At 42.0% G+C, this 23425-nt stretch overlaps 2 protein-coding genes across 3 annotated transcripts in view; one reads left to right on the top strand and one right to left on the bottom strand.

The window, feature by feature from the left end:
• Positions 1-11952, bottom strand: part of LOC137634975 (uncharacterized) — a 43426-nt gene extending 31474 nt beyond the window's left edge. Inside the window, exon 1 of the mRNA XM_068367568.1 lies at positions 11802-11952. The gene's annotated coding sequence lies outside the window, so the exon portion shown is untranslated. The remainder of the gene's footprint in view (positions 1-11801) is intronic.
• Positions 11953-12343: 391 nt separating this feature from the next.
• LOC137635020 (transcription initiation protein SPT3 homolog) lies at positions 12344-22167 on the top strand. Of its 2 annotated transcripts, none has more exons than XM_068367633.1 (7): positions 12344-12400; positions 14409-14518; positions 15534-15642; positions 16095-16321; positions 16980-17108; positions 18964-19128; positions 21106-22167. In XM_068367633.1, the coding sequence occupies exons 2-7, from the start codon at positions 14420-14422 to the stop codon at positions 21274-21276; spliced, it is 900 nt and encodes a 299-aa protein (XP_068223734.1). In that variant the 5' UTR covers positions 12344-12400; positions 14409-14419; the 3' UTR covers positions 21277-22167. The 2 variants fall into 2 exon arrangements, with proteins under 2 accessions (XP_068223734.1, XP_068223733.1); XM_068367632.1 differs by lacking the exon at positions 12344-12400 and adding an exon at positions 12872-13009 and having other exon boundaries at positions 21106-22166.
• Positions 22168-23425: the final 1258 nt, after the last annotated feature.

The raw sequence follows: 23425 nt of genomic DNA, 5'->3' as shown, positions 1-23425 counted from the left end.
TGAACGTCTTCCCAGTGACACACTGACTCCGTAAACAAAAAATCCTCTAACAAGGACTAAGCTTGGACTGCATGTCTTGCAACACAGCTCAAGGTCTATGGGAGCAGGTGTGGTAACAGACGGGGTTAGCGACTGAAGTGGAACCATTACCTTCCCTGGAAGCATGTTATGCTTAAATAAAAGTCCATAGGAGGCTACGCAGCTAAAGGCTCCTCTCCAAATGACAGAGTCCTCAAGGGAATATCAGAAGGAGGGAGAATAGCACTTTCTCATCTACAGGAACCATATCCGAGAAAAGCTAAGTTCTCTCAGTGAGGGTTTCACTGGTGCAAAAGCAGCAGACTAGAAGGCAACGTTATGAAACTGCTTGACAGTCTAGTGAGTTGGCAACAACCAAAGATGTGTGACTGAGAAGCATGCGGTAAGGTATGCAGAGCATGCTGTATGCAGAGCATGCTGTATGTAGAGCATGCTGCAAGGTAAGCAGAGCATGTTGCATGGCGTGCGGCTTATGCTGCATGGGATGAGGCTCATGCTGCATGGGATGAGGCTCATGCTGCATGGTATGAGGCTCATGCTGCATGGGATGAGGCTCAAGCTGCAAGGGAAGAGGCTTATGCCGCATGCGTTGAGGAGGATGCCGCATAGTATGATGCTCCTGCCTCATGGGTTGAGGCGGTTGCCGCATAGCATGAGGCTCCTGCCTCATGGTTTGAGGAGGATGCCGCATAGCATGAGGCTCCTCATAGCATGAGACTCCTGCCTCATGGGTTGAGGAGGATGCCGCATAGCATGAGGCTCCTGCCTCATGGGTTGAGGAGGATGCCGCATAGCATGAGGCTGCCTCATGGGTAGAGGAGGATGTCGCATAGCATGAGGCTCCTGCCTCATGGGTTGAGGAGGATGCCGCATAGCATGAGGCTCCTGCCTCATGGTTTGAGGAGGATGCCGCATAGCATGAGGCTCCTGTGAGGTTCCTGCCTCAAGAGTTGCGTCTGCCTCAAGGGTTGAGGAGGTAGCTGCGCAGAGAGAGGCTCATGCTGTGAAGAATGCGGTTGCTGCATGCGTTGAGGCGGCTGCCTCATAGCATGAGGTTCCTCAAGAGTTGAGGCTCTTGCCTCAAGAGTTGAGGTTCTTGCCTCAAGAGTGGAGGTGGCTGCCGCAAGAGTTGAGGTTGCTGCCTCAAGGATGGTGGAGGTTGCCGCAACGCAAGAGGTTGCTGCATAGCGTTGGTATCTGGCAACTCCCAATGCGGCAGCTCACGCGTGGAGGTAGGTTGAGGAACCTCAACATCATACATCTGGCAGGGTGGACTGCGCAGAGGTGGAGTTGAGGTTGCTGCCTCGAGGATGGTGGAGGTTGTCGCACCGCAAGAGGTTGTTGCCTCGAGGATGGAGGAGGTAGTCGCAACGCATGAGGCTCCTACCTCAAGGGTAGAGGAGGTTGCTGCAAAGCATAAGGCTCCTGCCTCAAGTGTTGAGGAGGTTGCCGCGTGGCAAGAGGCTCCTGCCTCAAGGAAAGTGGAGGTTGCTGCACAGAGCTGGTATCTGGCAACTCCCAATGCGGCAGCTCACGCATGGAGGTAGCTTGAGGAACCTCAACATCATACGTCTGGCAGGCTGGACTGCGTAGAGGTGGAGGAGCGCTCGCAGGAGGAGGTGTGTTAACCTTCTCTGCCTGAAACTCCTGCATCAACACCGCAAGCTGAGACTGCATTGTCTGCAGCATAGACCACTAGAGTTTAAGAAAGACAACAACAAACGGAGCTACTGTCCGTTGAGACTGAGGTCTAAAACAGCTGGTGCGGCAACAGACGGAGCTACTGCCTGTTGCGATACCACCTTGCCTCTCTGGGAGGTGTGCAATTGTCGTACTGCAGCAAGTCCGAACTGACCCAGTGCTAATGGCTACACCTAGGAGTTGGACTTGCGCGGAAGGGACCGACTTGCACTTAAAAGCTGTAAGATTTGGTCCATGGTTTCTGCGAGAAACCTCTTCCGCAGACGAGGAATAAAAGGGCTCTCTCGTCTTTGTGTGGGTGGGGTGATCACGTCGGCAACGTGTGTAGATACACCCGAAACCACGGAGGGAAACGTCTGTTCGTCGATCAAGGCCTGCTGAACCCATAAGTCCTTCGACATTACTTCTCCCCTGGGCTTGGGAGCTTGTAAGAAGTCCCAGACTAGGCGAACAACTGGCACGAACAGACGAACCCTCGAACGCAACACTGTAACACTTTGCGCTTATCACTTTATCACTTTTGATTTTCTGTTTGCACTTATTTCACTGAACTCGAAACTTTAAGTGGTTTGTACCTGAAACACGCAATTCTATCCTTCCTTAAAAGTTAGTAATTGCGAAAACAGAATTACAATGTAACAGAAAAATATAATGAAAGATAAATAATTCAGTGGCTGGAAAGAGACTAAACACTAGATCAAATAAACTACGTTTAAAATCTCTCACCGCATAAAGCTTGAGAACAAGAATAAAACTCTAGAAACGTTTACCTTCTTCCCCTTAAGAGACTAGGGAGAAGAGCAAAAACGATAACAACGTTACTCGCTTGAACGAAACGTTTATCCTCCTCTCTCTCCCTCCGTCTCTATCTCTCTCTCTCTCTCTCTTGACTTAGAACCTGAGAGATGAGCCCAATCATATATATCGTTAAAACATATTATTGTTAAAGGAAAAAAAAACTGAAAGATTTCCCAAATAAAATGTTCCTTTATTAGAATTAAAACCATTAAGCTAAGAAAGAATGAACAAAACGCTAGAATCGGTTTACTCTTACTGCAACGTGACACCGTGAAAATTCTCTCTCTATCGTAACGATAGAGCGCAAGTTGAACGTTCTGAACGTCAACAACTGCAGAGACAAAACAAAACGTTAGTTCAACTTTGAAAACAGTACGAGACTATCAAAGAAATTCTTTCAAAAACATTAAAATAGCATAATATGTTAACAGGTAAAAACGAAATGACGGGCTCAATGTTAATTAACTTCGGTACCAAGAAAAGACCGCCTACTATTAGGAAAGGTCGAATATAAACAAATATAAAAATTAATTTTAATAAGTTTATAATAAAAGGAAGTTAATCGAAGAGGCCTATAAAAGGCGGAGAGATATAAAATAAATCTATAACTTTTGTTAAGCAAAATTAAGAAAGAGAGTCTATACTCTCTTAGACACCAACACTTCCGTCTAAGGGAAGGGTCGGCCATTTAAAAGTGAAAGAGAGTTCATACTCTCTTCGTCACCATAATTAATCAAATTAAATCCAAAAGCTAGCTAAGCTAATGATAAAACATGTTATTTTTATTAGTAAAATAAATTTTTGAATATACTTACCCGATAATCATGTATCTGTCAACTCCGTTGCCCGACAGAATTCTATGGAGGGATACGCCAGCTATCACAATACTAGAAGGGGGTGTACTTACCAGCGCCACCTATGGCCAGGTACTCAAGTACTTCTTGTAAACACCTCCTCAATTATTCCTCGGTCCACTGGTTCTCTATGGGGAGGAAGGGAGGGTCGATTAAATCATGATTATCGGGTAAGTATATTCAAAAATTTATTTTACTAATAAAAATAACATTTTTCAATATTAAACTTACCCGATAATCATGTAGCTGATTCACACCCAGGGGGGTGGGTGAAAACCAGTGTACAAGATTAAAGGATAGCTAAGTATCCCATATTTCATATAACAGTTATCTCAAATAACAATGAAATAATAAGTACCTGGTAAGGAAGTCGAATTGAACCGTTACTCTGCCTCTTTTTTACGTTCGTCTTCCTTACTGAGCGCAGCGTTCCTCTTGGAGGCTGAATCAACCCAAAGGTGCTAAAGTATATAGGGTTGCAACCCCTACTAAAGGACCTCTACAAAACCTCTAACCCAGGCGCTTCTCAAGAATGAATAGACCACCCGCCAAATCAACAGGATGCGGAAGGCTTCTTAGCCTACCGTAACAACCATAAAAACAACAATAAAAGCATTCAAGAGAAAGGTTAAAAAAAAAAAGGTTATGGGATTAAGGGAATGTAGTGGCTGAGCCCTCACCTACTACTGCACTCGCTGCTACGAATGGTCCCAGGGTGTAGCAGTTCTCGTAAAGAGACTGGACATCTTTCAGATAAAATGATGCAAACACTGACTTGCTCCTCCAATAGGTTGCATCCATTATGCTCTGCAGAGAACGGTTTTTATTAAAGGCCATCGAAGTAGCTACTGCTCTAACTTCGTGGGTCCTTACCTTCAGCAATGCAAGGTCTTCCTCCCTTAAGTGAGAATGGGCTTCTCTAATCAGAAGCCTTATATAATACGAAACCCCGTTCTTGGACATGGCCCTCGACGGTTTCTTGATGGCACACCATAAGGCTTCTGATTGTCCTCGAATAGGTTTAGACCTCTTAAGATAATACTTGAGAGCTCTGACAGGGCAAAGAACTCTCTCTAGTTCGTTACCTACCATGTTGGAGAGGCTAGGTATTTCGAACGATCTAGGCCAAGGACGTGAAGGAAGCTCGTTCTTTGCTAGGAATCCGAGCTGAAAAGAACATGTTGCAGATTCGGTCGTGAAACCAATGTTCTTGCTGAAGGCATGAACCTCACTGACTCTCTTAGCCGTTGCAAGGCAGACAAGAAAAAGAGTCTTGAGGGTAAGGTCCTTGAAGGAAGCTGACTGGAGAGGTTCGAACCTAGGTGACATAAGGAACCTTAAGACTACGTCTAGATTCCAGCCTGGAGTGGAAAGACGACGCTCCTTAGACGTCTCAAAAGACTTAAGGATGTCTTGAAGGTCCTTGTTGGAAGAAAGGTCCAAACCTCTGTGGCGGAGAACTGAAGCCAACATACTCCTATACCCTTTAATCGTAGGGGCTGAAAGGGATCTCTCATTCCTAAGATGTAGAAGGAAGTCAGCTATTTGGGTCACAGAGGTATTGGTAGAGGATACTGAGTTAGCTCTACACCAGCTCCGGAAGACTTCCCACTTAGACTGGTAGACTCTACGAGTGGAAACCCTTCTTGCTCTGGCAATCGCACTGGCTGCCTCCTTCGAAAAGCCTCTAGCTCTAGCGAATCTTTCGACAGTCTGAAGGCAGTCAGCCGAAGAGCGTGGAGGTTTGGGTGCAACCTGTCTACGTGAGGTTGACGTAGAAGGTCCACTCTTAGAGGTAGAGTCCTGGGGATGTCGACCAGCCATTGAAGTACCTCTGTGAACCATTCTCTTGCAGGCCAAAGGGGAGCAACCAGCGTCAGCCGTGTCCCTTCGTGCGAGATGAATTTCTGCAGAACCTTGTTTATTATCTTGAACGGTGGGAATGCGTACAGGTCGAGATGGGACCAGTTCAGTAGGAAAGCATCCACATGAACTGCTGCAGGGTCTGGAACTGGGGAACAGTACAGCGGAAGTCTCTTGGTTATGGAGGTGGCAAACAGGTCTATGGTAGGTTGACCCCACAAGGTCCAAAGTCTGTTGCACACACTCTTGTGGAGGGTCCATTCCGTGGGAATGACCTGATTCCTTCTGCTTAGGCGATCTGCTGAGACGTTCATATTGCCCTGAATGAACCTCGTGACCAGAGTGAGGTTTAGACCTCTTGACCAAATGAGGAGGTCCCTTGCGATCTCGTATAGGCTCCTCGAATGGGTCCCTCCTTGCTTGGAGATGTAAGCCAAGGCTGTGGTGTTGTCTGAGTTCACCTCCACCACTTTGCCTAGCAGGAGGGACTTGAAGTTCAGCAGGGCTAAATGAACTGCTAGAAGCTCCTTGCAGTTGATGTGGAGCATGCCTTGTTCCTCGTTCCACGTTCCCGAGCATTCCCGTCCGTTCAAGGTCGCACCCCAGCCCGAGTCCGATGCATCTGAGAAGAGATGAAGATTGGGGGTCTGAACAGCCAACGATAGGCCCTCCCTGAGAAGGAGACTGTTCTTCCACCACAGGAGAGTGGCCTTCATCTCTTGGGAGATTGGGATAGAGACTGCTTCGAGAGTCGAACCCTTGTCCCAATGAGCTGCAAGATGGAATTGAAGAGGGCGGAGGTGGAGTCTCCCTAGTTCGACGAACAGGGCCAGTGATGAAAGGGTCCCTGTGAGACTCATCCACTGTCTCACCGAACAACTGCTCCTCTTCAGCATGCTCATGATGCACTCTAGGGCTTGGCTTATCCTGGGGGCCGATGGAAAAGCCCGAAAATCCTGACTCTGAATCTCCATTCCCAGGTACACAATGGATTGAGAGGGAATGAGCTGGGACTTTTCTACGTTGACTAACAGACCTAGTTGTCTGATTAAGTCCAAAGTCCAGTTGAGACTCTCCAGACAGCGACGACTCGTGGAGGCTCTCAACAGCCAGTCGTCTAAGTAGAGGGAGGCTCTGATGTCCGATAAGTGGAGGAACTTTGCTATATTCCTCATCAGATGAGTGAACACCATAGGAGCTGTGCTTAGGCCAAAACACAGGGCTTGGAATTGATAGACAACCTTTCCAAAAACGAATCTCAGGAAAGGTTGGGAGTCTGGATGAATAGGAACGTGAAAGTATGCATCTTTCAAGTCCAACGAGACCATCCAGTCCTCCTGTCTGACCGCTGCTAGGACCGACTTCGTCGTCTCCATCGTGAACGTCTGCTTGGTGACATACGCGTTGAGCGCGCTGACGTCCAGCACCGGTCTCCAACCTCCTGTCTTCTTGGCCACAAGAAAGAGACGGTTGTAGAAGCCCGGGGATTGATGGTCCCGGACTATAACCACTGCCTTCTTCTGCACAAGAAGCGACACCTCCTGGTGCAAAGCTAGCCTCTTGTCCTCTTCTTTGTAGTTGGGAGAGAGGTTGATGGGAGATGTGGTCAGAGGTGGTTTGAGGCAGAATGGAATCCTGTAACCGAACCTCAGCCAACTGACAGACTGGGCGTCTGCTCCTCTCTTTTCCCAGGCTTGCCAGAAGATCTTGAGTCTGGCTCCTACTGCTGTCTGGAGATGCGGAGAGTCAGTTTTTACCTTTAGAGGTCTTGGAGCTTTTCCTAGACCTGCTCCTGGAAGAATCTGGACGGGAGCTTCCTCGGCTGGGGGCTCTACCACGAAAGGGCGGTATGAACCTCGTAGCAGGGGTATCAGCTACTGGGGAGCGATAAGTCCTGGGGACTGAGGAAGCAACCTTAGATTTACGAGCCGATGAGGCTACAAGATCGTGTGTGTCTTTCTGTACCAGGGCAGCAGACAAGTCCTTAACCAGCTCTTCGGGGAAGAGAAACTTCGAGAGCGGAGCGAAAAGGAGTTGTGACCTTTGGCAAGGTGTAATGCTGGAGGAAAGGAAGGTACACAGCTGTTCCCTTTTCTTCAGAACCCCTGATACAAACATCGACGCCAGCTCACCAGATCCATCTCTAATGGCCTTATCCATACAGGACATTAATAGCATGGCAGAATCCTTGTCCGCAGGAGAGGTCTTCTTGCTGAGGGCTCCTAGGCACCAGTCTAGAAAGTTGAACATTTCAAATGCTCTAAATAAGCCCTTCAGTAAGTGATCCAAGTCTGAGAAGGTCCAGCAAACCTTAGAGCGCCTCATTGCAGTTCTCCGAGGCGAGTCTACCAGACTTGAGAAGTCAGCCTGGGCAGAGGCAGGTACTCCCAAGCCTGGTGCTTCTCCTGTGGCATACCAAACGCTCGCTTTCGAAGTGAGCTTCGTCGGAGGAAACATGAAAGAAGTCTTGCCAAGGTGTTGCTTAGTCTGCAGCCACTCCCCTAAGATCCTTAATGCTCTCTTAGAGGACCTAGCTAGGACTAGCTTAGTATAGGTGGACTTAGCTTGTTGTATGCCCAGCGAAAACTCAGATGGCGGAGAGCGGGGAATAGCAGAGACAAAGTGGTCTGGGTAAACCTCCCTAAGCAGAGCCAAGACCTTACGAAAGTCAATAGACTGTGGAGAAGACTTGGATTCATCCACGTCTGACGAGGGATCAAGGTGTGCCGCCTCATCATCAGACGCCTCATCACAAGAGTGTAGCGCAGCGATCGAACAAGAGTGCTGAACAGCAGAGTCAGAACGAGTAGGAACAATAGTGGTTTCCTCTTCTAGGGTCTGTTGAGGGAAAACCTGAGGCTCAGACTGCAAAGGCTGAGTCAAAGACGAAGCAGATAGGCGCATGGGTGGAGGAGGCTGACTCCTAGCATGAGTGGTTGAACCCAAGAGTAGCGCTTGCTGAGCGGTTGGCGGAAGCGGAGTAGCCAGTTCCTGTTCTTGTTGAGTGAGCGGAGCGTGATGAGGTAGAGGCAGCGCAGAACAAGGTAAATGTCTCGCAAGCTGAGGCTCCTGCGGCGCAAGGCTAAGGAGTTGTGGTGCCAGCTTAGTGGAGGGTTGAGCTCGCTGCAGCGAGAGCTGAGGAGACTGAACCAAGGACGGGAGAGGTTGTTGAACCTCAACCGAGTGTAGCAACACTGGTGGAGCAGTAAGAGGAGGAGGAGGAAGAATGGTATAATCCTCCTGATCCCATTGTAAAGGTTGCCTTAAGGAAGGCGGAGGCTGAACACCACTGGGAACAGCAAGCTCAGAACGTGGCTCAACATCGTACGCCTGGCAGGTGGTACTGCGATCAGGCGGAGCAAGTGCAGGCGGAGCGAGCGCAGGCGGAGCGAGCGCAGGCGGAGCGGGCGCAGGCGGAGCGGGCGCAGGCGGAGCGAGCGCAGGCGGAGCGAGCGCAGGCGGAGGGAGTGTAGGCGGAGGCGGAGGCGCAACACTCTCAGCTCGACACTCACGCATTAAGTCCGAAAGCTGTGCTTGCATGGACTGTAGTAGAGTCCACTTAGGGTCAGAAACTACAATAGGCTGAGGTAAAGCCTTAACAGTCGAGCTCTGTTGTGGCAGAACCTTACTCCTCTTGGGCGGAGTGCAGTCGACCGATGACTGAGGCGAGTCAGAGCTGAGCCAATGACTGCAGCCTGGCTGAGCACTCGCGGACTGGACTCTGCGTTTAAGCGGTCTCGAGACCTGAGTCCAACGTTTCTTCCCTGACAGTTGATCAGCGGACGAGAAAAAGACGGGCTCAATCGTCTGCAGGTGGGAGTGACGGTCTTTGGTAGACACGCCCGCAACCACCGAGGATACTTCCGTGCGGCGAACAAGGCCTGCCGAACCCTTATGCCCTTCGACATTGCTTCTCCCCTGGGCTTGGGAGCTTGCAAGAGGTCCCGGACTGGGAGGACGACTGGCTCGCACAGAAGTATCCTCACGCACCACACTGGCACTAACACTAGCACTTGGCACTGCACTGACACTAGCACTCGTCACAGCACTGGCACTAATTCCCCCCACTGCACTCTTGACCTTGAGATCCTTGACCTCGGCCATAAGAGACTTATGGTCACTTACCACTGACTCTACTTTATCGCCTAAGGCCTGAATAGCACGCAAAACAACAGACATATCAGGCGGAGGGCAAATAGTAGGTTCGGGGGTAGCCACTACAGGGGTAGGAAAAGGTAGGGGATCATGAGGTGAGGAAAATAGCGAAGAGTGAGAAGAACTCCTCCTAACTCTACCTCTCTCTAACTTAGTTGAATATTTTAAAAGACGGACAAAATCAAGTTCCGAAAGTCCGGCGCATTCCTCACATCGATTTTCTAACTGACAGGGCCTGTCCCTACAGTCAGAACAAGCGGTGTGAGGATCTACCGAGGCCTTCGGAATTCGCCGATTACAAGACCTACATCGTCTATGGGAGGGGGCTTGCGAAATGTCAGACATCTTGAATTCAAAGAGTTAGCCAAGGGGGTTTCCAAAATCAAGCAAAAGATCGTTAACCGTTAATCAGGACTATATAAAAGCTATCTAGCTAATATAAGAAGGTTTCCAGTAAAGCGACAGCCGAAATCTGAGAGAATACTTCACCAATTAGCCGTGAACAAACTCGAAGATCATAAGCGTATCCCAGAACGTCTTGCCGGAAGCACGACAGAGGAATAATTGAGGAGGTGTTTACAAGAAGTACTTGAGTACCTGGCCATAGGTGGCGCTGGTAAGTACACCCCCTTCTAGTATTGTGATAGCTGGCGTATCCCTCCATAGAATTCTGTCGGGCAACGGAGTTGACAGCTACATGATTATCGGGTAAGTTTAATATTGAAAATTCCTGAATAGCGAAAGCTAAACTCTAGAGCAAATACATCACCAAATCGTGAGCAAAAACTCCAGAATCAACAGCGTATCCATGTAGGTCTAGCCGGAGGCACGACAGAGGAAAAATTGAGGTGGTGTTGACAAGAAGTACTGGAGTACCTGACCACAGATGGCGCTGTGGTGTTCACCCCCACCTGTATAGCGATCGCTGGCGTATCCCGACCGTAGATTTCTGTCGGCAACAGAGTTGACAGCTACATGATTATCGGGTAAGATTAATATTGAAAAACAGTACGTTTCTTTGAGAATTTGAACATTAGAATACAATACATACATGACATAGCTGAAGATATGACAAGCAAGAGGACTGTTAGCAAAGTTAATAAGAAGATATATTGCATATCATGACAAGCACGAGGGTGCAAAGTTAATAAGAAGATATATTGCATATCATGACAAGCACGAGGGTGCAAAGTTAATAAGAAGATATATTGCATATCATGACAAGCACGAGGGTGCAAAGTTAATAAGAAGATATATTGCATATCATGACAAGCACGAGGGTGCAAAGTTAATAAGAAGATATATTGCATATCATGACAAGCACGAGGGTGCAAAGTTGATAAGAAGATATATTGCATATCATGATTGGATAAGTGGTTATAGGACTGGTCGTGATTGGGTGCTTTGGACTCAAGAACCTAATTATGACTAGTAATATCATGATAACTGATCATTATCTTCCCTTGACTATTATCTGCTGTCCACCATGTTATTTTCCGTGACTAGTCAAAAAGGGGAGGGGCAAATATATCACTTTCCAATGTGTAAGCTAAGTAAAGTACAGAATATCCCAACTGAACCTTCTTAAGAACAGCAGACTGTATTGTGACAGTTTAGGTATGAGATGAAGTCGTCTTGCTAAACAATAATACAGTATTGTAATAACAACAACAATATTATAAAAAATAATATGTAATGCTATCAAAATAAAATAACCCTACCACTAAACTATATCCTTAAGCCTTCCAACTTTAAGGTACAAGACAAATTTAAGAAATTCTAACAGATATACAGGAAGATAAGCAAAGATATTCTAGTCAACCAAGAAACAGCATCGTAGGTAAGGTTGCAAAGGTTGCGGGTTTGAAGAAAGCATAGTCCGATTGACAAAAGGTGCATCTTTGGAGAGCGATGGCAACTTCAATTTTGTTGTTGCCCTATCGAGCAGGACAATGTCTTAAAGACTGACCATTTACACATATGATCAGCGCCCAAGGCCCCTCACCACCCAAGTTGGGACCAAGAAGGGCTGGGCAATGGCTGCTGATGACTCAGCAGATAGATCTATTGGCTCCCAAGCACGGTGAGGCCACAGCGATCAAAGAAACTAACGAGTTTCACTGGGACTTGAACCCCAGTCTGGCATTCACCAGTAAGGACGTTACACATCGGCCACCACAACCCGAGAGCTATTTTGTAATTTTGTAATGATGTTGGCAACCCAAAGTCTAACCTATTCAAAGACCCAAGTAGATAGTACATCGAAATTATTGGTTGTTTCTAAGCCCAAACCTGGAATATGGGTATTATTGTACTGGGTATGGAAGTACAATTACAAGGCTTTAGACGTTATCTTGAGCTGCTTACTCAGGAGCAATACCACAGACTCACCTTGGTAAGTTAGTACTCATAATCAATTTCAAGAAACTCAGGATCAGATTTGAAGAACTTCTTAATGTATTATCACGTACTGAACAGTTTTGGAACTTTTGTTTTGACAAGTTCTAGACTCCTCGTTGCTCTCTCCACAACACACTGATTGTATCATTGTGGGCACACTACTAGAAGAAGCGAATTGGTACTTTTACTTCTAACTTCAAGGACCTATTTAATATATCGGGTAACATCTTTAGCTGGTGTTTCCAAATTCCCTAATTCTATTCCATTGCTTCTAAATTTTCTTAACTCATCAGTAGGTAGTAGGTTGGCCAAGGAATCAGCCACCCGTTAAGAAACTACCGCTAGAGAGTTATTGGGTCCTTTGACTTGCTGGATAGTACTACATTGGATTCTTCTCTCACCTTTGAAGATACCTACACAGAATAGTCCGCACTATTCTTTATATATTCTTCTCTTTCCTTATACACTTGACAACACTGAAATAATCAAACAATTATTCCTCTCTGAAGAGGTTTACTACTGCACTGAAATTGTTCAGTGGTTACTTTCCTCTTGGTAAGGGTAGAGGAAGAGGAGACTCTTTGGCTATGGTAAGCAGCTCTTCTAGGAGAAGGATACTCCAAAATCAAACCATTGTTCTCATTTGGGGTAATGTCATAGCCTCTGTACCATGGTCTTCCACTGTCTTGGGTTAGAGTTTTCTTCCTGGAGGGTACACTTGGCCACACTATTCTATCTGTATTTCTCTTCTTATTGTTTTGTTAAAGTTTTCATAGCTTACATAGGAAATGCGAATTTTAAAATTGTTAAGTTCTTAAAACATTTTTTTCCCCTTGTTTCCTTTTCTAACTGGGTTACTTTCCCTGTTGGAGACCCTGGGCTTAAACATGCTGCTTTTCCAGCTAGGGTTGTAGCATAACAAGTAGTTGTAACAACAACAACAACAACAATAATAATAATAATAATAATAATAATAATAATAATAATAATAATAATAATAATAATAACAACAACAACAACTAATGATAATAATTTTTTCTGTAGATTGCACCTACAACGCTCCTTCTAGTAGTGTGCCCACAATTCACATTGTTGTGGAGAGAGCAACGAAGAACCTGGAACATTGTTAATTAGTTTTTACGTAATTTGCACATATAATACAATTTGCAGTACCTGGCCTACAATGTCGTTTGTTACTGGTAAGTAAGCATCTATCTAAATATCTATCCGTATGTCTAAAATCGTCTTTATCCCCCATAGTTATCAATAAACTAAGGGGTTGGTTGCCTTGCTCCGTCCTCTCCAACTCCTTCTATCTAAAATATTTTCATATATACTAAACCCTCTAATCTAAGTCATGCACTTTTATTACGTCATTCAAAATCTTTGTCGAGGTGTATGTACGAGAGCGGCCACCTGTATGTTTGATCACAACTAACTTAGAATACGGTAGTGTAAGGGGGTCGCAGGGGCTTTAAACCCCCCCCCCCCCCCTGTTAGGTAAGTAGGTAAGGACACGGCTTATAGGTTAGGTTATGGGGGGAAAGTTTAGGTTAGTTGATGTCCATTTTTAATCCACACGGGAGGAACTGGACGCTGATATACAAAGGCCCCTCTTTGTCTTCCTCTTGACCTTCCTCCCTCAACCATCCGTACTACATGCGCAGTTTCATTTTAGATTTCCACAATTTTCTCAAAACGATTTTAACTGGCATATTGTAATAAATCATTAATATTCAATCGTTTATCTCCTATAACCATGAATCGCTTGGTAATAATAACCAAGATAATCAAATTCTTGTACTTACTGCTCTAAATTTTCCCAAGTTCCATTTTGATCTGCCCCATACCTGAGCCTTTGTATAATGACGGACAGGACCTCCTTGCGTGCATAGAACACCACCCTGAACCTAAACTTCTTCACCTACCCTTATCTACAATCCGTGAACTTGCCTACTTACCTCCTACTCTGCTGTATTCGGTAAAATCATAGTTAGGGACTAGACAACATTTCAAAGATATAGATAATTTGCGCAGTTTTCCATGGATTTCTTGTACATCTTAGAAAATAATGTATTTATTTGCGGTGAAAATAAGTGTAATCTTTCAAGAAAACAGGTATTTTTCTAAAGGAAAAAGCTGTAGGAAAGGTTTTCCCATCCATAACTATAATTAAACCCTGTATTCTTAGCAATAAGGTTGAAAATAAGGGAGTTATCCATACACACTGGGTTTTTAACGTCAATAGAATTAAAATTTGGGAAAACCTTTACCCTAGAGATGACACTAATGGAACATTGAAACCTGGCATTCCTCTGCACCCAACCTAGAATATGTGTTATTATAATGGGAGGTTGTAGAACCCCCATACACACCCTCAGATTAAATTGACCAAGGAAGAGGTCTTCTTAATCATTGAACGTTCAAGTATATCTGAACAGTGCATGGGTAAAGTTATAATTAGCAACAAAGGCAATAATTTATGAATAATGAAATAGAACATCAGATTATGATTTTGCAGGTGCATGGAATGATATATCACAATCATAGTTAATTTTGTATTGACAATATATACATATATATCTATTTTTGTAACAGATATACAGCTAATGATGCATGGGTTTGGCGACTGCCGCAAGCCCTTACCAGAAACTGCGGCCGTTATTGAATCTGTTGTTCACCAACAAATGACGCTTTTTCTTCATCAGGTAAAATGGAATTATTATTCTATTTCTATAGTTGTGATCTTACTACTTTATGTACAGTAGAATATTTTAATGCAGTTAGTGCACAATATTTGCAAATTAAAACTGTAATGAATTTAGCTCTGCATGGATAAGTTGTGATTGATTTATGATACAAAATTTCTCAATTTTAAATAAAAACTTCAAATATGGAGATGTAGAAAGGTTTAAAAATGTTTTTTTTAAGACTTCTGAAACAGGTAAATTAAACTTTATAATGCTGTGCAGCACTTTTGTAACTACTTTCTAATGAGAATGTATTATTACTTTGTACTGTAACTAATGCAAGAAAAAAGTAAATTGGGTAAAGCACAGTTCACAAAACGATAAACAGTAATGTCTTCTTACTTTGTAGTGGATGTATATTCGATGCATGGAAAAAGAAAATTGGATAAAGCACAGTTAAAAAAACAATAAAACAGTAAAATGTATTTCACATATTGTAACTTTACGGAAATATTGCTTCAAGAGGTTGGCTTATGTACAGCTGCTAGAGAACATAGAATGAGCCATACAGACAGCAGATTCCTTTGTTTAAAGGCTTAAAGGCCACTCATGAATGGCAGAGGCAAGGGACAGTGACATTGTCCAATCGAGCATTGCCCTATAGAGACTAACCAAATACATATATGATCAGCACCCAAACCCCTTCTCCACCCAAGCTAGGACCAAGGAGGGCCAGGCAATGGCCCCCCAAAACACTCCTTCATCTTTAGCTTACTAGGATGGTGAGTTTTCAGCGACCAAAGAAACTAACGAGTTTGAGCATAACTCGAACACCAGTCCGGCGTTCACCAGTCAGGGACGTTACCACATCCATTAAATATGAATAAAAATAAAAGTTTGAGTTTATGAAACCTACAGTACATTGCTTTGAATTATTTTTATAACCTAGAAACCAAACAGCTGTAAATTGACATTTTTTTTCTATGCATGTACTGTAATTGTTAACAAGTAATATAGCATAGAATTTTTACAGGCCACAGAGATTGCCGAACAGAGAGGTTCCAGGTTGGTTGGTCCTGAAGATATCCTCTTCATAATGCGCAAGGATCCACTGAAGCTTCAGCGACTGGTACATTATATGGGTAAGATCAATGTTAATGTAAAAACATTTGGTTGTTTCCGCTATCAGAAAAATTGTCAGTGTGATTCTTTTAGTCAAAATTGATTAAAAGCACTCTGGAATATGAAGTTTGACATCATTATGATTACTTGGATAAACATAGTGAACACATGCACGATATCTGTCGGGATATTTGCTCCAGGGGTATTGATTGATTGATTGAAAGTTTTCTGGTATCCTGACATCTAAGGTCATTGACGCTCCAGGGGTAGTAACCATGTGATACCTCTACAGGTAAAATTCTCTGGTATATCACAAGTAGGAAATATCCTAAGTAGAAAGCCGCCTAGAGGAACTTCAATCAGGACGACATGGCTATCTCACCCAATAATAGAGTTTTACCATATCAAAATCCCTTTTACTGTATAGTTCGTAGTAGTCGATTTAATGTTTATACATTATTGATAATTTTAGGTGTTCGTGATGTCTACCAGAGAGCAAGGGCTTCTACTTCTGGTAGTGGGACAAATGACATACAAGAACTAGGGCCTGAACCTGGTACTGAAGTATCAAGGAAAAAGCTATGTATAAGTTTCTTACAAAGCATTGATCAGACTGGACAGTACGAACCATTATATACATCCTCCTTTTACGATCCAATCAGAGCTGAACGAGCAACACGTCTTGATGGTATGACTCAGGTAAATTATATTTTGTAATGTATACCTGTTTTGAGATATTTTGAGCAATTTTTTGTCACAAGCTGAAATAAGATTATGGACTTGAATTTAAAATTTTTATTTTGATTATATATTCTTCTCATGTAGTTTATTTATTTCCTTGTTTCCTTTCCTCACTGGGTTATTTTTTCCCTGTTGGAGTCCTTGGGCTCATAGTATCTTGCTTTTCCAACCAGGGTTATAGCATAGCTTGTAATGATAATAATGAAATAGTTATTAATGTTTCTTTTCCTCTCATCTTATATAGAGGGAAGCTAATTTTGAGTCTAAGCAGCTTGAGTCATATGCACATCTGATGGGGGTTGTTATAAAACTAGCTTTTACTCCTCAAACGCTTGTTCCCTACTCCACATGCAAATTAAATCTACAGAAGTGTTTTGTTACTTCCGAGACAAAACTGTATCTTTATGTTTTCCTCAAACTGTACTATCATTAAATTTTCTCCTGATGATTATGTTTTTGAAGTTTTTATATTTTTTATATTTTCGTTTTATCGATGCCTTCCAGCTAGAATCATCACAATTTGCATGGATTAACTTTTCGTCTTGAGCCTCAAGGAACGCTCTATCCAGTATTAAAATTCAAGACTATCTTGATACAATTTTGCTTTTATTTGCAGGGTATGAGTTGTCAGAAATATAAAGAATACTGTGAAGCAAGGAAAGCTTCTTTCTGTCCTCGCTTAAGAGTGAACAAGTTCAGGGAATGGTTACTTCGGGATGAAAGCGGGGACGTTAAGTTGACGCAGGCAAGTATATGTTTGGACAATATGAGGATTGAATATATAAGATACTATAATCAAGTTTAATTCACCTGAGGTTTATATATGGCTCACCCTTCCTCTTAATCATATATCTCATTACCTCTTTGACTAAGTACAGCACTTAAAGGTTTAAAGGCTGCTCATAAATGGCAGAGGCAAGGGACAGTGACATTGTTCTATCAAGCAGGAAGATGCCCTAGGGACTGACCATATACACTGCGCTCGTGCCCCCTTTCCACCCAAACTAGGACCAAGGAGGGCCAGGTAATAGCTGCTGATGACTCAAGATAGACCTATAGGCTCCCCCAAACCCCCGCAAGGATGGTGAGGTTACAGCGACCAAAAAAACTAATGAGTCTGAGCTTGATTCGAACGCCAGTCTGGCTTTCACCAGTCAGGGACGTTACCACATCGGCCACCACAACCCTAACTGGTGTTTGCCCCTGTTTACACTTTTTTATACTTTTTGTGTAGATCTCTTTTACTTCTGACCCATTGCTAGTACAAAAATCTGAATTCATATCGTCTCTCCCTCATATTTCATATGGGTTGTGGTGGCCAATGTAGTAAAGTCCCTGACCAGTGATCGCCAGACTGGGGTTCGAGTCCCGCTCAAACTCATTAGATTCTTTGGTCGCTGCAACCTCACTATCCTTGTGAGCTGAGGATGGGGGCTTTGGGGGAGCCTATAGGTCTATTGCCTGACCCTCCTTGGTCTTAGCTTAGGTGGAGAGGGGGCTTGAGCGCTAATCATACGCATAAATGGTCAGTCTCTAGGGCATTGTTCTGCACGATAGGGCAATGTCACTGTTCCTTGCCTCTGCCATTCATGAGTGACCTTTAAATCTTTAAACAAGGTTCTTTCCACCTAGATAGCCACTTGGGCAAATGTAGACTGATGTGGTGTGATGAAAAAATTGTTTTATGAAAATTAATTTAGTTTTTTCATTACTAAATCATCAGTTTACATGATAATGTGTCCACCTCTCATCCACCTCTCTTCCTGTAGTAAGACTTTTAACAGTGAATAATTTAACTACTGCTACTGCCACTAAAGTCCCCACCCACAGGGATACCTGGCAGGTAAAGTATTCTTCTTTTTCTATTGGCGGGTGTCTGAGGAGCTTCTGACCTATGGATTAAGTAAATATAAATTGTAGGTTTTGATTAAAGAGTAAATACAGTATTATATAGTAAAATCTCATATTCATTCACTAGATTCTTTAAAGTGCTCATTGAAATTGTAATCATATTACCTTACCAAGTTCCCTGTATGCTTGGCCAGAGGTAGCAGACTTTGAGTTAATTTGTCACATAAAGAGTGAAGTAATAGGTTAAATATAAGAAATTTGGAAATAATTTGTATTTTTCCTAACATACAAACCTGGAGCTATTTATAAGATGGGGGAAAATAATCCTCCCATCCTATTAATACCGTAAGGTTTGTATCTGTGTCGGAGCTAATTATTTTTAACCCTTTTACCCCCAAAGGACGTACTGGTACGTTTCACAAAACTCATCCCTTTACCCCATGGACGTACCGGTACGTCCTTGCAAAAAACTGTTATAATTTTTTATTTTTTCATATTTTTGATAATTTTTTGAGAAAATTCTGGCATTTTCCAAGAGAATGAGACCACCCTGACCTCTCTATGACAAAAATTAAGGCTGTTAGAGTGATTTAAAAAAAATATACCTGTACTGCAAAATGTGCTGGGAAAAAAATAACCCCCTGGGGGTTAAGGGTTGGAAATTGCCAAATAGCCTGGGGGTAAAAGGGTTAAAATGGTTTCAAGATACGTATTCATTGCCCGAGATTAATTTTTTTTATTTATTTCAGCTTGTCTTAGAAATGCTGAACCGCTTGGCTTATGAAACGGTAGCACAAATAGTGGATCTAGCCTTGCTTGTGAGACGAGATGCCACAGGTCACACATCTGATTTGTCCCGTTTCAGAACGCCAACTGCATTGAACCCTGATTATCCATGCGTCTTCATACATCAGGTTTGTTCACATCAAATTTACAGATGTTTTATTGCAAATTTTTCAAGATTGGGATTTTTAATTACTGGATATTATTTTGAAGAATGTTGGTGTAGGATGGTAGTGTTGATTTGTGAGTAAAGTATTTGCTTGTGGAATATTTCAACTAATGAACTATAGTCCATTTCTTTTAGCGATGCATATTTGCACCGACTCGCAGCGGTGCCCTTTTAGCTCGGATCGCTGATTGGTTGGACGAGATAATTCCAACCAATCAGCGATCACGAAACTTTTCCGAGCTAAAAGGGCACCGCTGCGAGTCGGTGCAAATATGCACAGCTAAAAGAAATGGACTATAATAATGTTTTGCAGTTGACGATGAGTACTTTTACAATGTTTAATTACAAAGCACTAAATTGTCAAGAGTTTCGATGCAGATCTCAGATGAAAATTTATATTAAAAATAAGATTCGAGAAGTAGCATACTGTATATTTTCAAAGTCAGATTCGAGATATCATATTTCCTCTGCAGAGTGGAAAATACCGATACAGTATAAAAAGAAATCTACTTTGCATAGAAAGATGTTTTAATATGCGTAAAACTATAGAATATGTTAAAGTATTCCCTCATTTTGTTGTGAGACTGTAAAGCCTTAAACATCATAGGGAATTATACGGTATAACCAAATTGATAAAGTAACAAAGTTTTATTCTTTATAACAAACAATATTCTGAGTTGTTATTGTTAAATAATCTCCACTGTCTAAAGATAATTTGCTCACTCATGATATCAAATTATGAAAGGAGACATGAAATTGATTCCTCCTTCCCCATTTTCTCTTTTGCCGAGGATAAAGGTGATGCATTCGTCACTATTATTACTATTCAGAGACCCATTAGTAACCCCCTTTACATAAGTTCAACATTGTGTACGTCAGTTCCGGCTGTACGTGCTTATTAAATTCGTGATATGCCGTTTTACATAACTATATGTCAGTCTGTATGGTGAACAGTTTAGATGAAAAATGGCAAAAAATATCTATTTATAAAATTAATGAATACAGTACTATACATGTACTACTGTATACATACATTCATTATGAAAATAGTACCTGTAGTAGTATACAGAGCATAAACAGAACACAGTATTATAGATACTGGAGTACTTTATATTTCGAAGCTGTTCATTACTGTACAGGTTAAGTGTGTAACCTTATCTGACTATAGTGTTGTTGGCTTTGTTACTTTCTTAAGTAAAACAATTACTATACTGTAATTTTTTGTAAATGGTTGTTAACATTATGATGCGGGAGGTCCACGGGCTATGACAGGGAACCATTCCTACACCATGTCAGAATGGTTTACCTACACTTATACAATACTAGCAGACAATGAGTGATACATATAACAATTCCTTACTTTTATTCCTATGGTTGGCCTCCACATTGCTATCAGACATCTCTTTTACGCTTTCCAAACATGATGCACAATAAAAAAAGGCACAAAACTATTCAAAAGAAAGTGGATAATTCAGTACCAAAATCCCGAATTTGTAAACAAAGATGGCAAATCAATGATAAAGTAACACGTGACACACTACTCCAGGGCATTATAGTCCATTTCTTTTGGCAATGCAGATCTGCACCGACTCGCAGGGGTGCTCTTTTAGCTCGGAAAATTTTACTGATCGCTGATTGGTTAGAATTATCTCGTCCAACCAATCAGCGATCAGGAAACTTATCCGAGCTAAAAGGGCACCGCTGCGAGTCGGTGCAAATCTGCATCACTAAAAGAAATTGACTATAGTTTCTCTTTGCATTTGCAAGTACCGTAGTTCGTCATATCAACGAACCAAATGTACTTGGAAATTGATTTACTGTAGTCCCAATTTAGAAGAAAATGAGGATAAGGGGGTGTGGTGAAACAATAAAACGAAAGTAAAACTTTAGGAATGATCTAGGTACAGTACCGTATTACAATCTGTCATTTTGATTTCAGAGTGGATCAATGCAAGAAATGGGTTCCAATGAAGACCACAATATTGGTATGGACCCAATAACTCCTGCTCAAGTTAGAGAAGCTGTTCGACGATATTGGGCAAATAATTCACCTCTTGCTCCATTTTCAAAATCTTGCTCACCCATAAATACTAGACTCCTAGCAGCTTAGATTAATATTGTATGAGAAGTTATATTTATTTTATCTGTTTCTGAAGAATTTTCTGAAATTTATGTATTATTTACCACTTAAATCTCTCCATTTGGAGAAAGAAATTGCATTCAAAGTAAGAAATTTGCCATCGGTAAGAGAGAAATATAGTATCCTCAAGAATAGAATAAAAAGAACATTCCAGTGTATTCATGAAGTTAATATTTGCTTAATTTCTGTTTTTAGGTACTTATGGAATTGGTAATTTATTTTACTTTTGTATTTGAATGTAATGATGTTTTAGAAAAATATGAGTCAAGTTACCGGTAGTTGTGGATGGGTAGTTCTTAGATTAGTTTGTTATCATGGTAATTTTTGTAGTGCGAGCTAAAATATTTTTCTCTGAAGTAATGAATGTTAATCATGTCATCTGTATTAAATGGTATGAAATCTTAGTAGGATATACACATATTATAAGCTCAAGGTTGTTGATGAAGTGCTTCTTCTTCTTCTTTGTCTGCATCTTTTCCCACTTTTATGTGGGGTCGATGTTTCTGGCCAGCGTTCTCCATCTACCTCTGTCCCACATTTCATCACCGGTTAATCCCTTTGTTGATGAAGTGCTAATCAGAATAAATTCAAGTACTGTAACATGATGGCATAGATTTAGGTCTAGATTTGACTATAATATTCTTTGTATTTGCTTTTTTTTTCTACAGTGAGGGTTCCTAGTTAAGCTTAAACTGTTTGTGGTTTCATATGTGGCTTGGTTTTTATATTTCTATGCAGACTTATGCAGTGAAGATAGATTTAACACAATAAATAGAAATTGTCAGCTATTTGATACCTGTATTCCCATCAATACCATGTAGATCCTCGGAGATTTTTTAACCCTTTTACCCCCTAAGGACGTACTGGTACATTTCACAAAAGCCACCCCTTTACCCCCATGGACGTACCGGTACGTCCTTGCAAAAAAATGCTATAACATTTTTTTTTTTCATAATTTTGACAATTTTTTTTGAGAAACTTCAGGCATTTTTCAAGAGAATGAGACCAACCTGACCTCTCTATGACGAAAATTAAGGCTGTTAGAGCAATTTAAAAAATATATAATGCAAAATGTGCTTGAAAAAAAATAACCCCTGGGGGTTAAGGGTTGGAAATTTCCAAATAGCCTGGGGGTAAAAGAGTTAATTGTGTTGGTTAAAACAGGAAGATTTAATCAAAACTTTTATAGGTGTTCCTTTTGCAAACTATTTTCTTTCAGTTATTTCTCTCTTACTAAATGGCTTTTTGCTGTTAATATTATGACACGTATTGTACGTCATAATAAGTATTTGAGGAAGCTACTTTTGTTTTTATGTAAGGTTAGTTTTATGTTATAAATTCTTCTCTTTTTCAAAAAGGTAACATATAATTTACAGGACTGTAATATACTAATATTTTTAGATAAGTATTATCACAATTACTCTTTGTGTTAGCAGTGATGGAGTGTAAATGACCTAGGTTTTTTTATTTAGGTCTTATTATTATGTGTTCATGAAAATATGTCATGTTCACCTTTTGAAGTTTAAAGAAATATTTATTTCTGAGCTCTTCTCATGAGTAGCCTATTTGAAAAGCAGTACTGTATAGTTAATGGTGTCATTTTATTTTTGTATTTTCATATTTTGGACACTTGTAAAAGTGTACTACAGTATTGCCAATGTACTGCACTCAACTGCATTTTTATACTAGTAAATCTGTATTAAAGCATTTCCATCACTTTTATTTTCATTATATTTCAACTAGCTCTTGTGTTGGCCGATGTGGTTACGTCCCTGACTGGTGATCACCAGACTGTGGTTCGAATCCCGCTCAAACTTGTTAGTTCCTTTGGCCGCTGCAACCTCACCATCCTTGTGAGCTAAGGATGGGGCAGTTTGGGGGCAGCCTATAGGTCTATCTGCTGAGTCATAAGCAGCCATTGCCTGGCCTTCCTTGGTCCTAGCTTGGGTGTTGATCATATGTATGTATGCTCAGTCTCTAGGGCATTGTCCTTCTCGATAGGGCAATGTCACGGTCCCTTGCCTCTGCCATTCATGAGCGACCTTTAAAGACCTTTAAAGACTAAAATCAGGTTAATGTAAAATCTAGTAAAAAAACAATTGCAGTTATAAACAACTCT

This window comes from Palaemon carinicauda, chromosome 45 (assembly GCF_036898095.1).
Source record: "Palaemon carinicauda isolate YSFRI2023 chromosome 45, ASM3689809v2, whole genome shotgun sequence".
NCBI lineage: Eukaryota > Metazoa > Arthropoda > Malacostraca > Decapoda > Palaemonidae > Palaemon > Palaemon carinicauda.
This window is presented reverse-complemented; position numbering and strand designations above follow the sequence as displayed.

What these genes read in the sequence shown, in the direction of transcription:
- LOC137635020 (XM_068367632.1), top strand. An exon ending in GCGACTGGTACATTATATGG is followed by an intron (nt 15,643 to 16,094) that starts GTAAGATCAATG and finishes TGATAATTTTAG; the next exon opens with GTGTTCGTGATGTCTACCAG. An exon ending in GGGACGTTAAGTTGACGCAG is followed by an intron (nt 17,109 to 18,963) that starts GCAAGTATATGT and finishes TATTTATTTCAG; the next exon opens with CTTGTCTTAGAAATGCTGAA.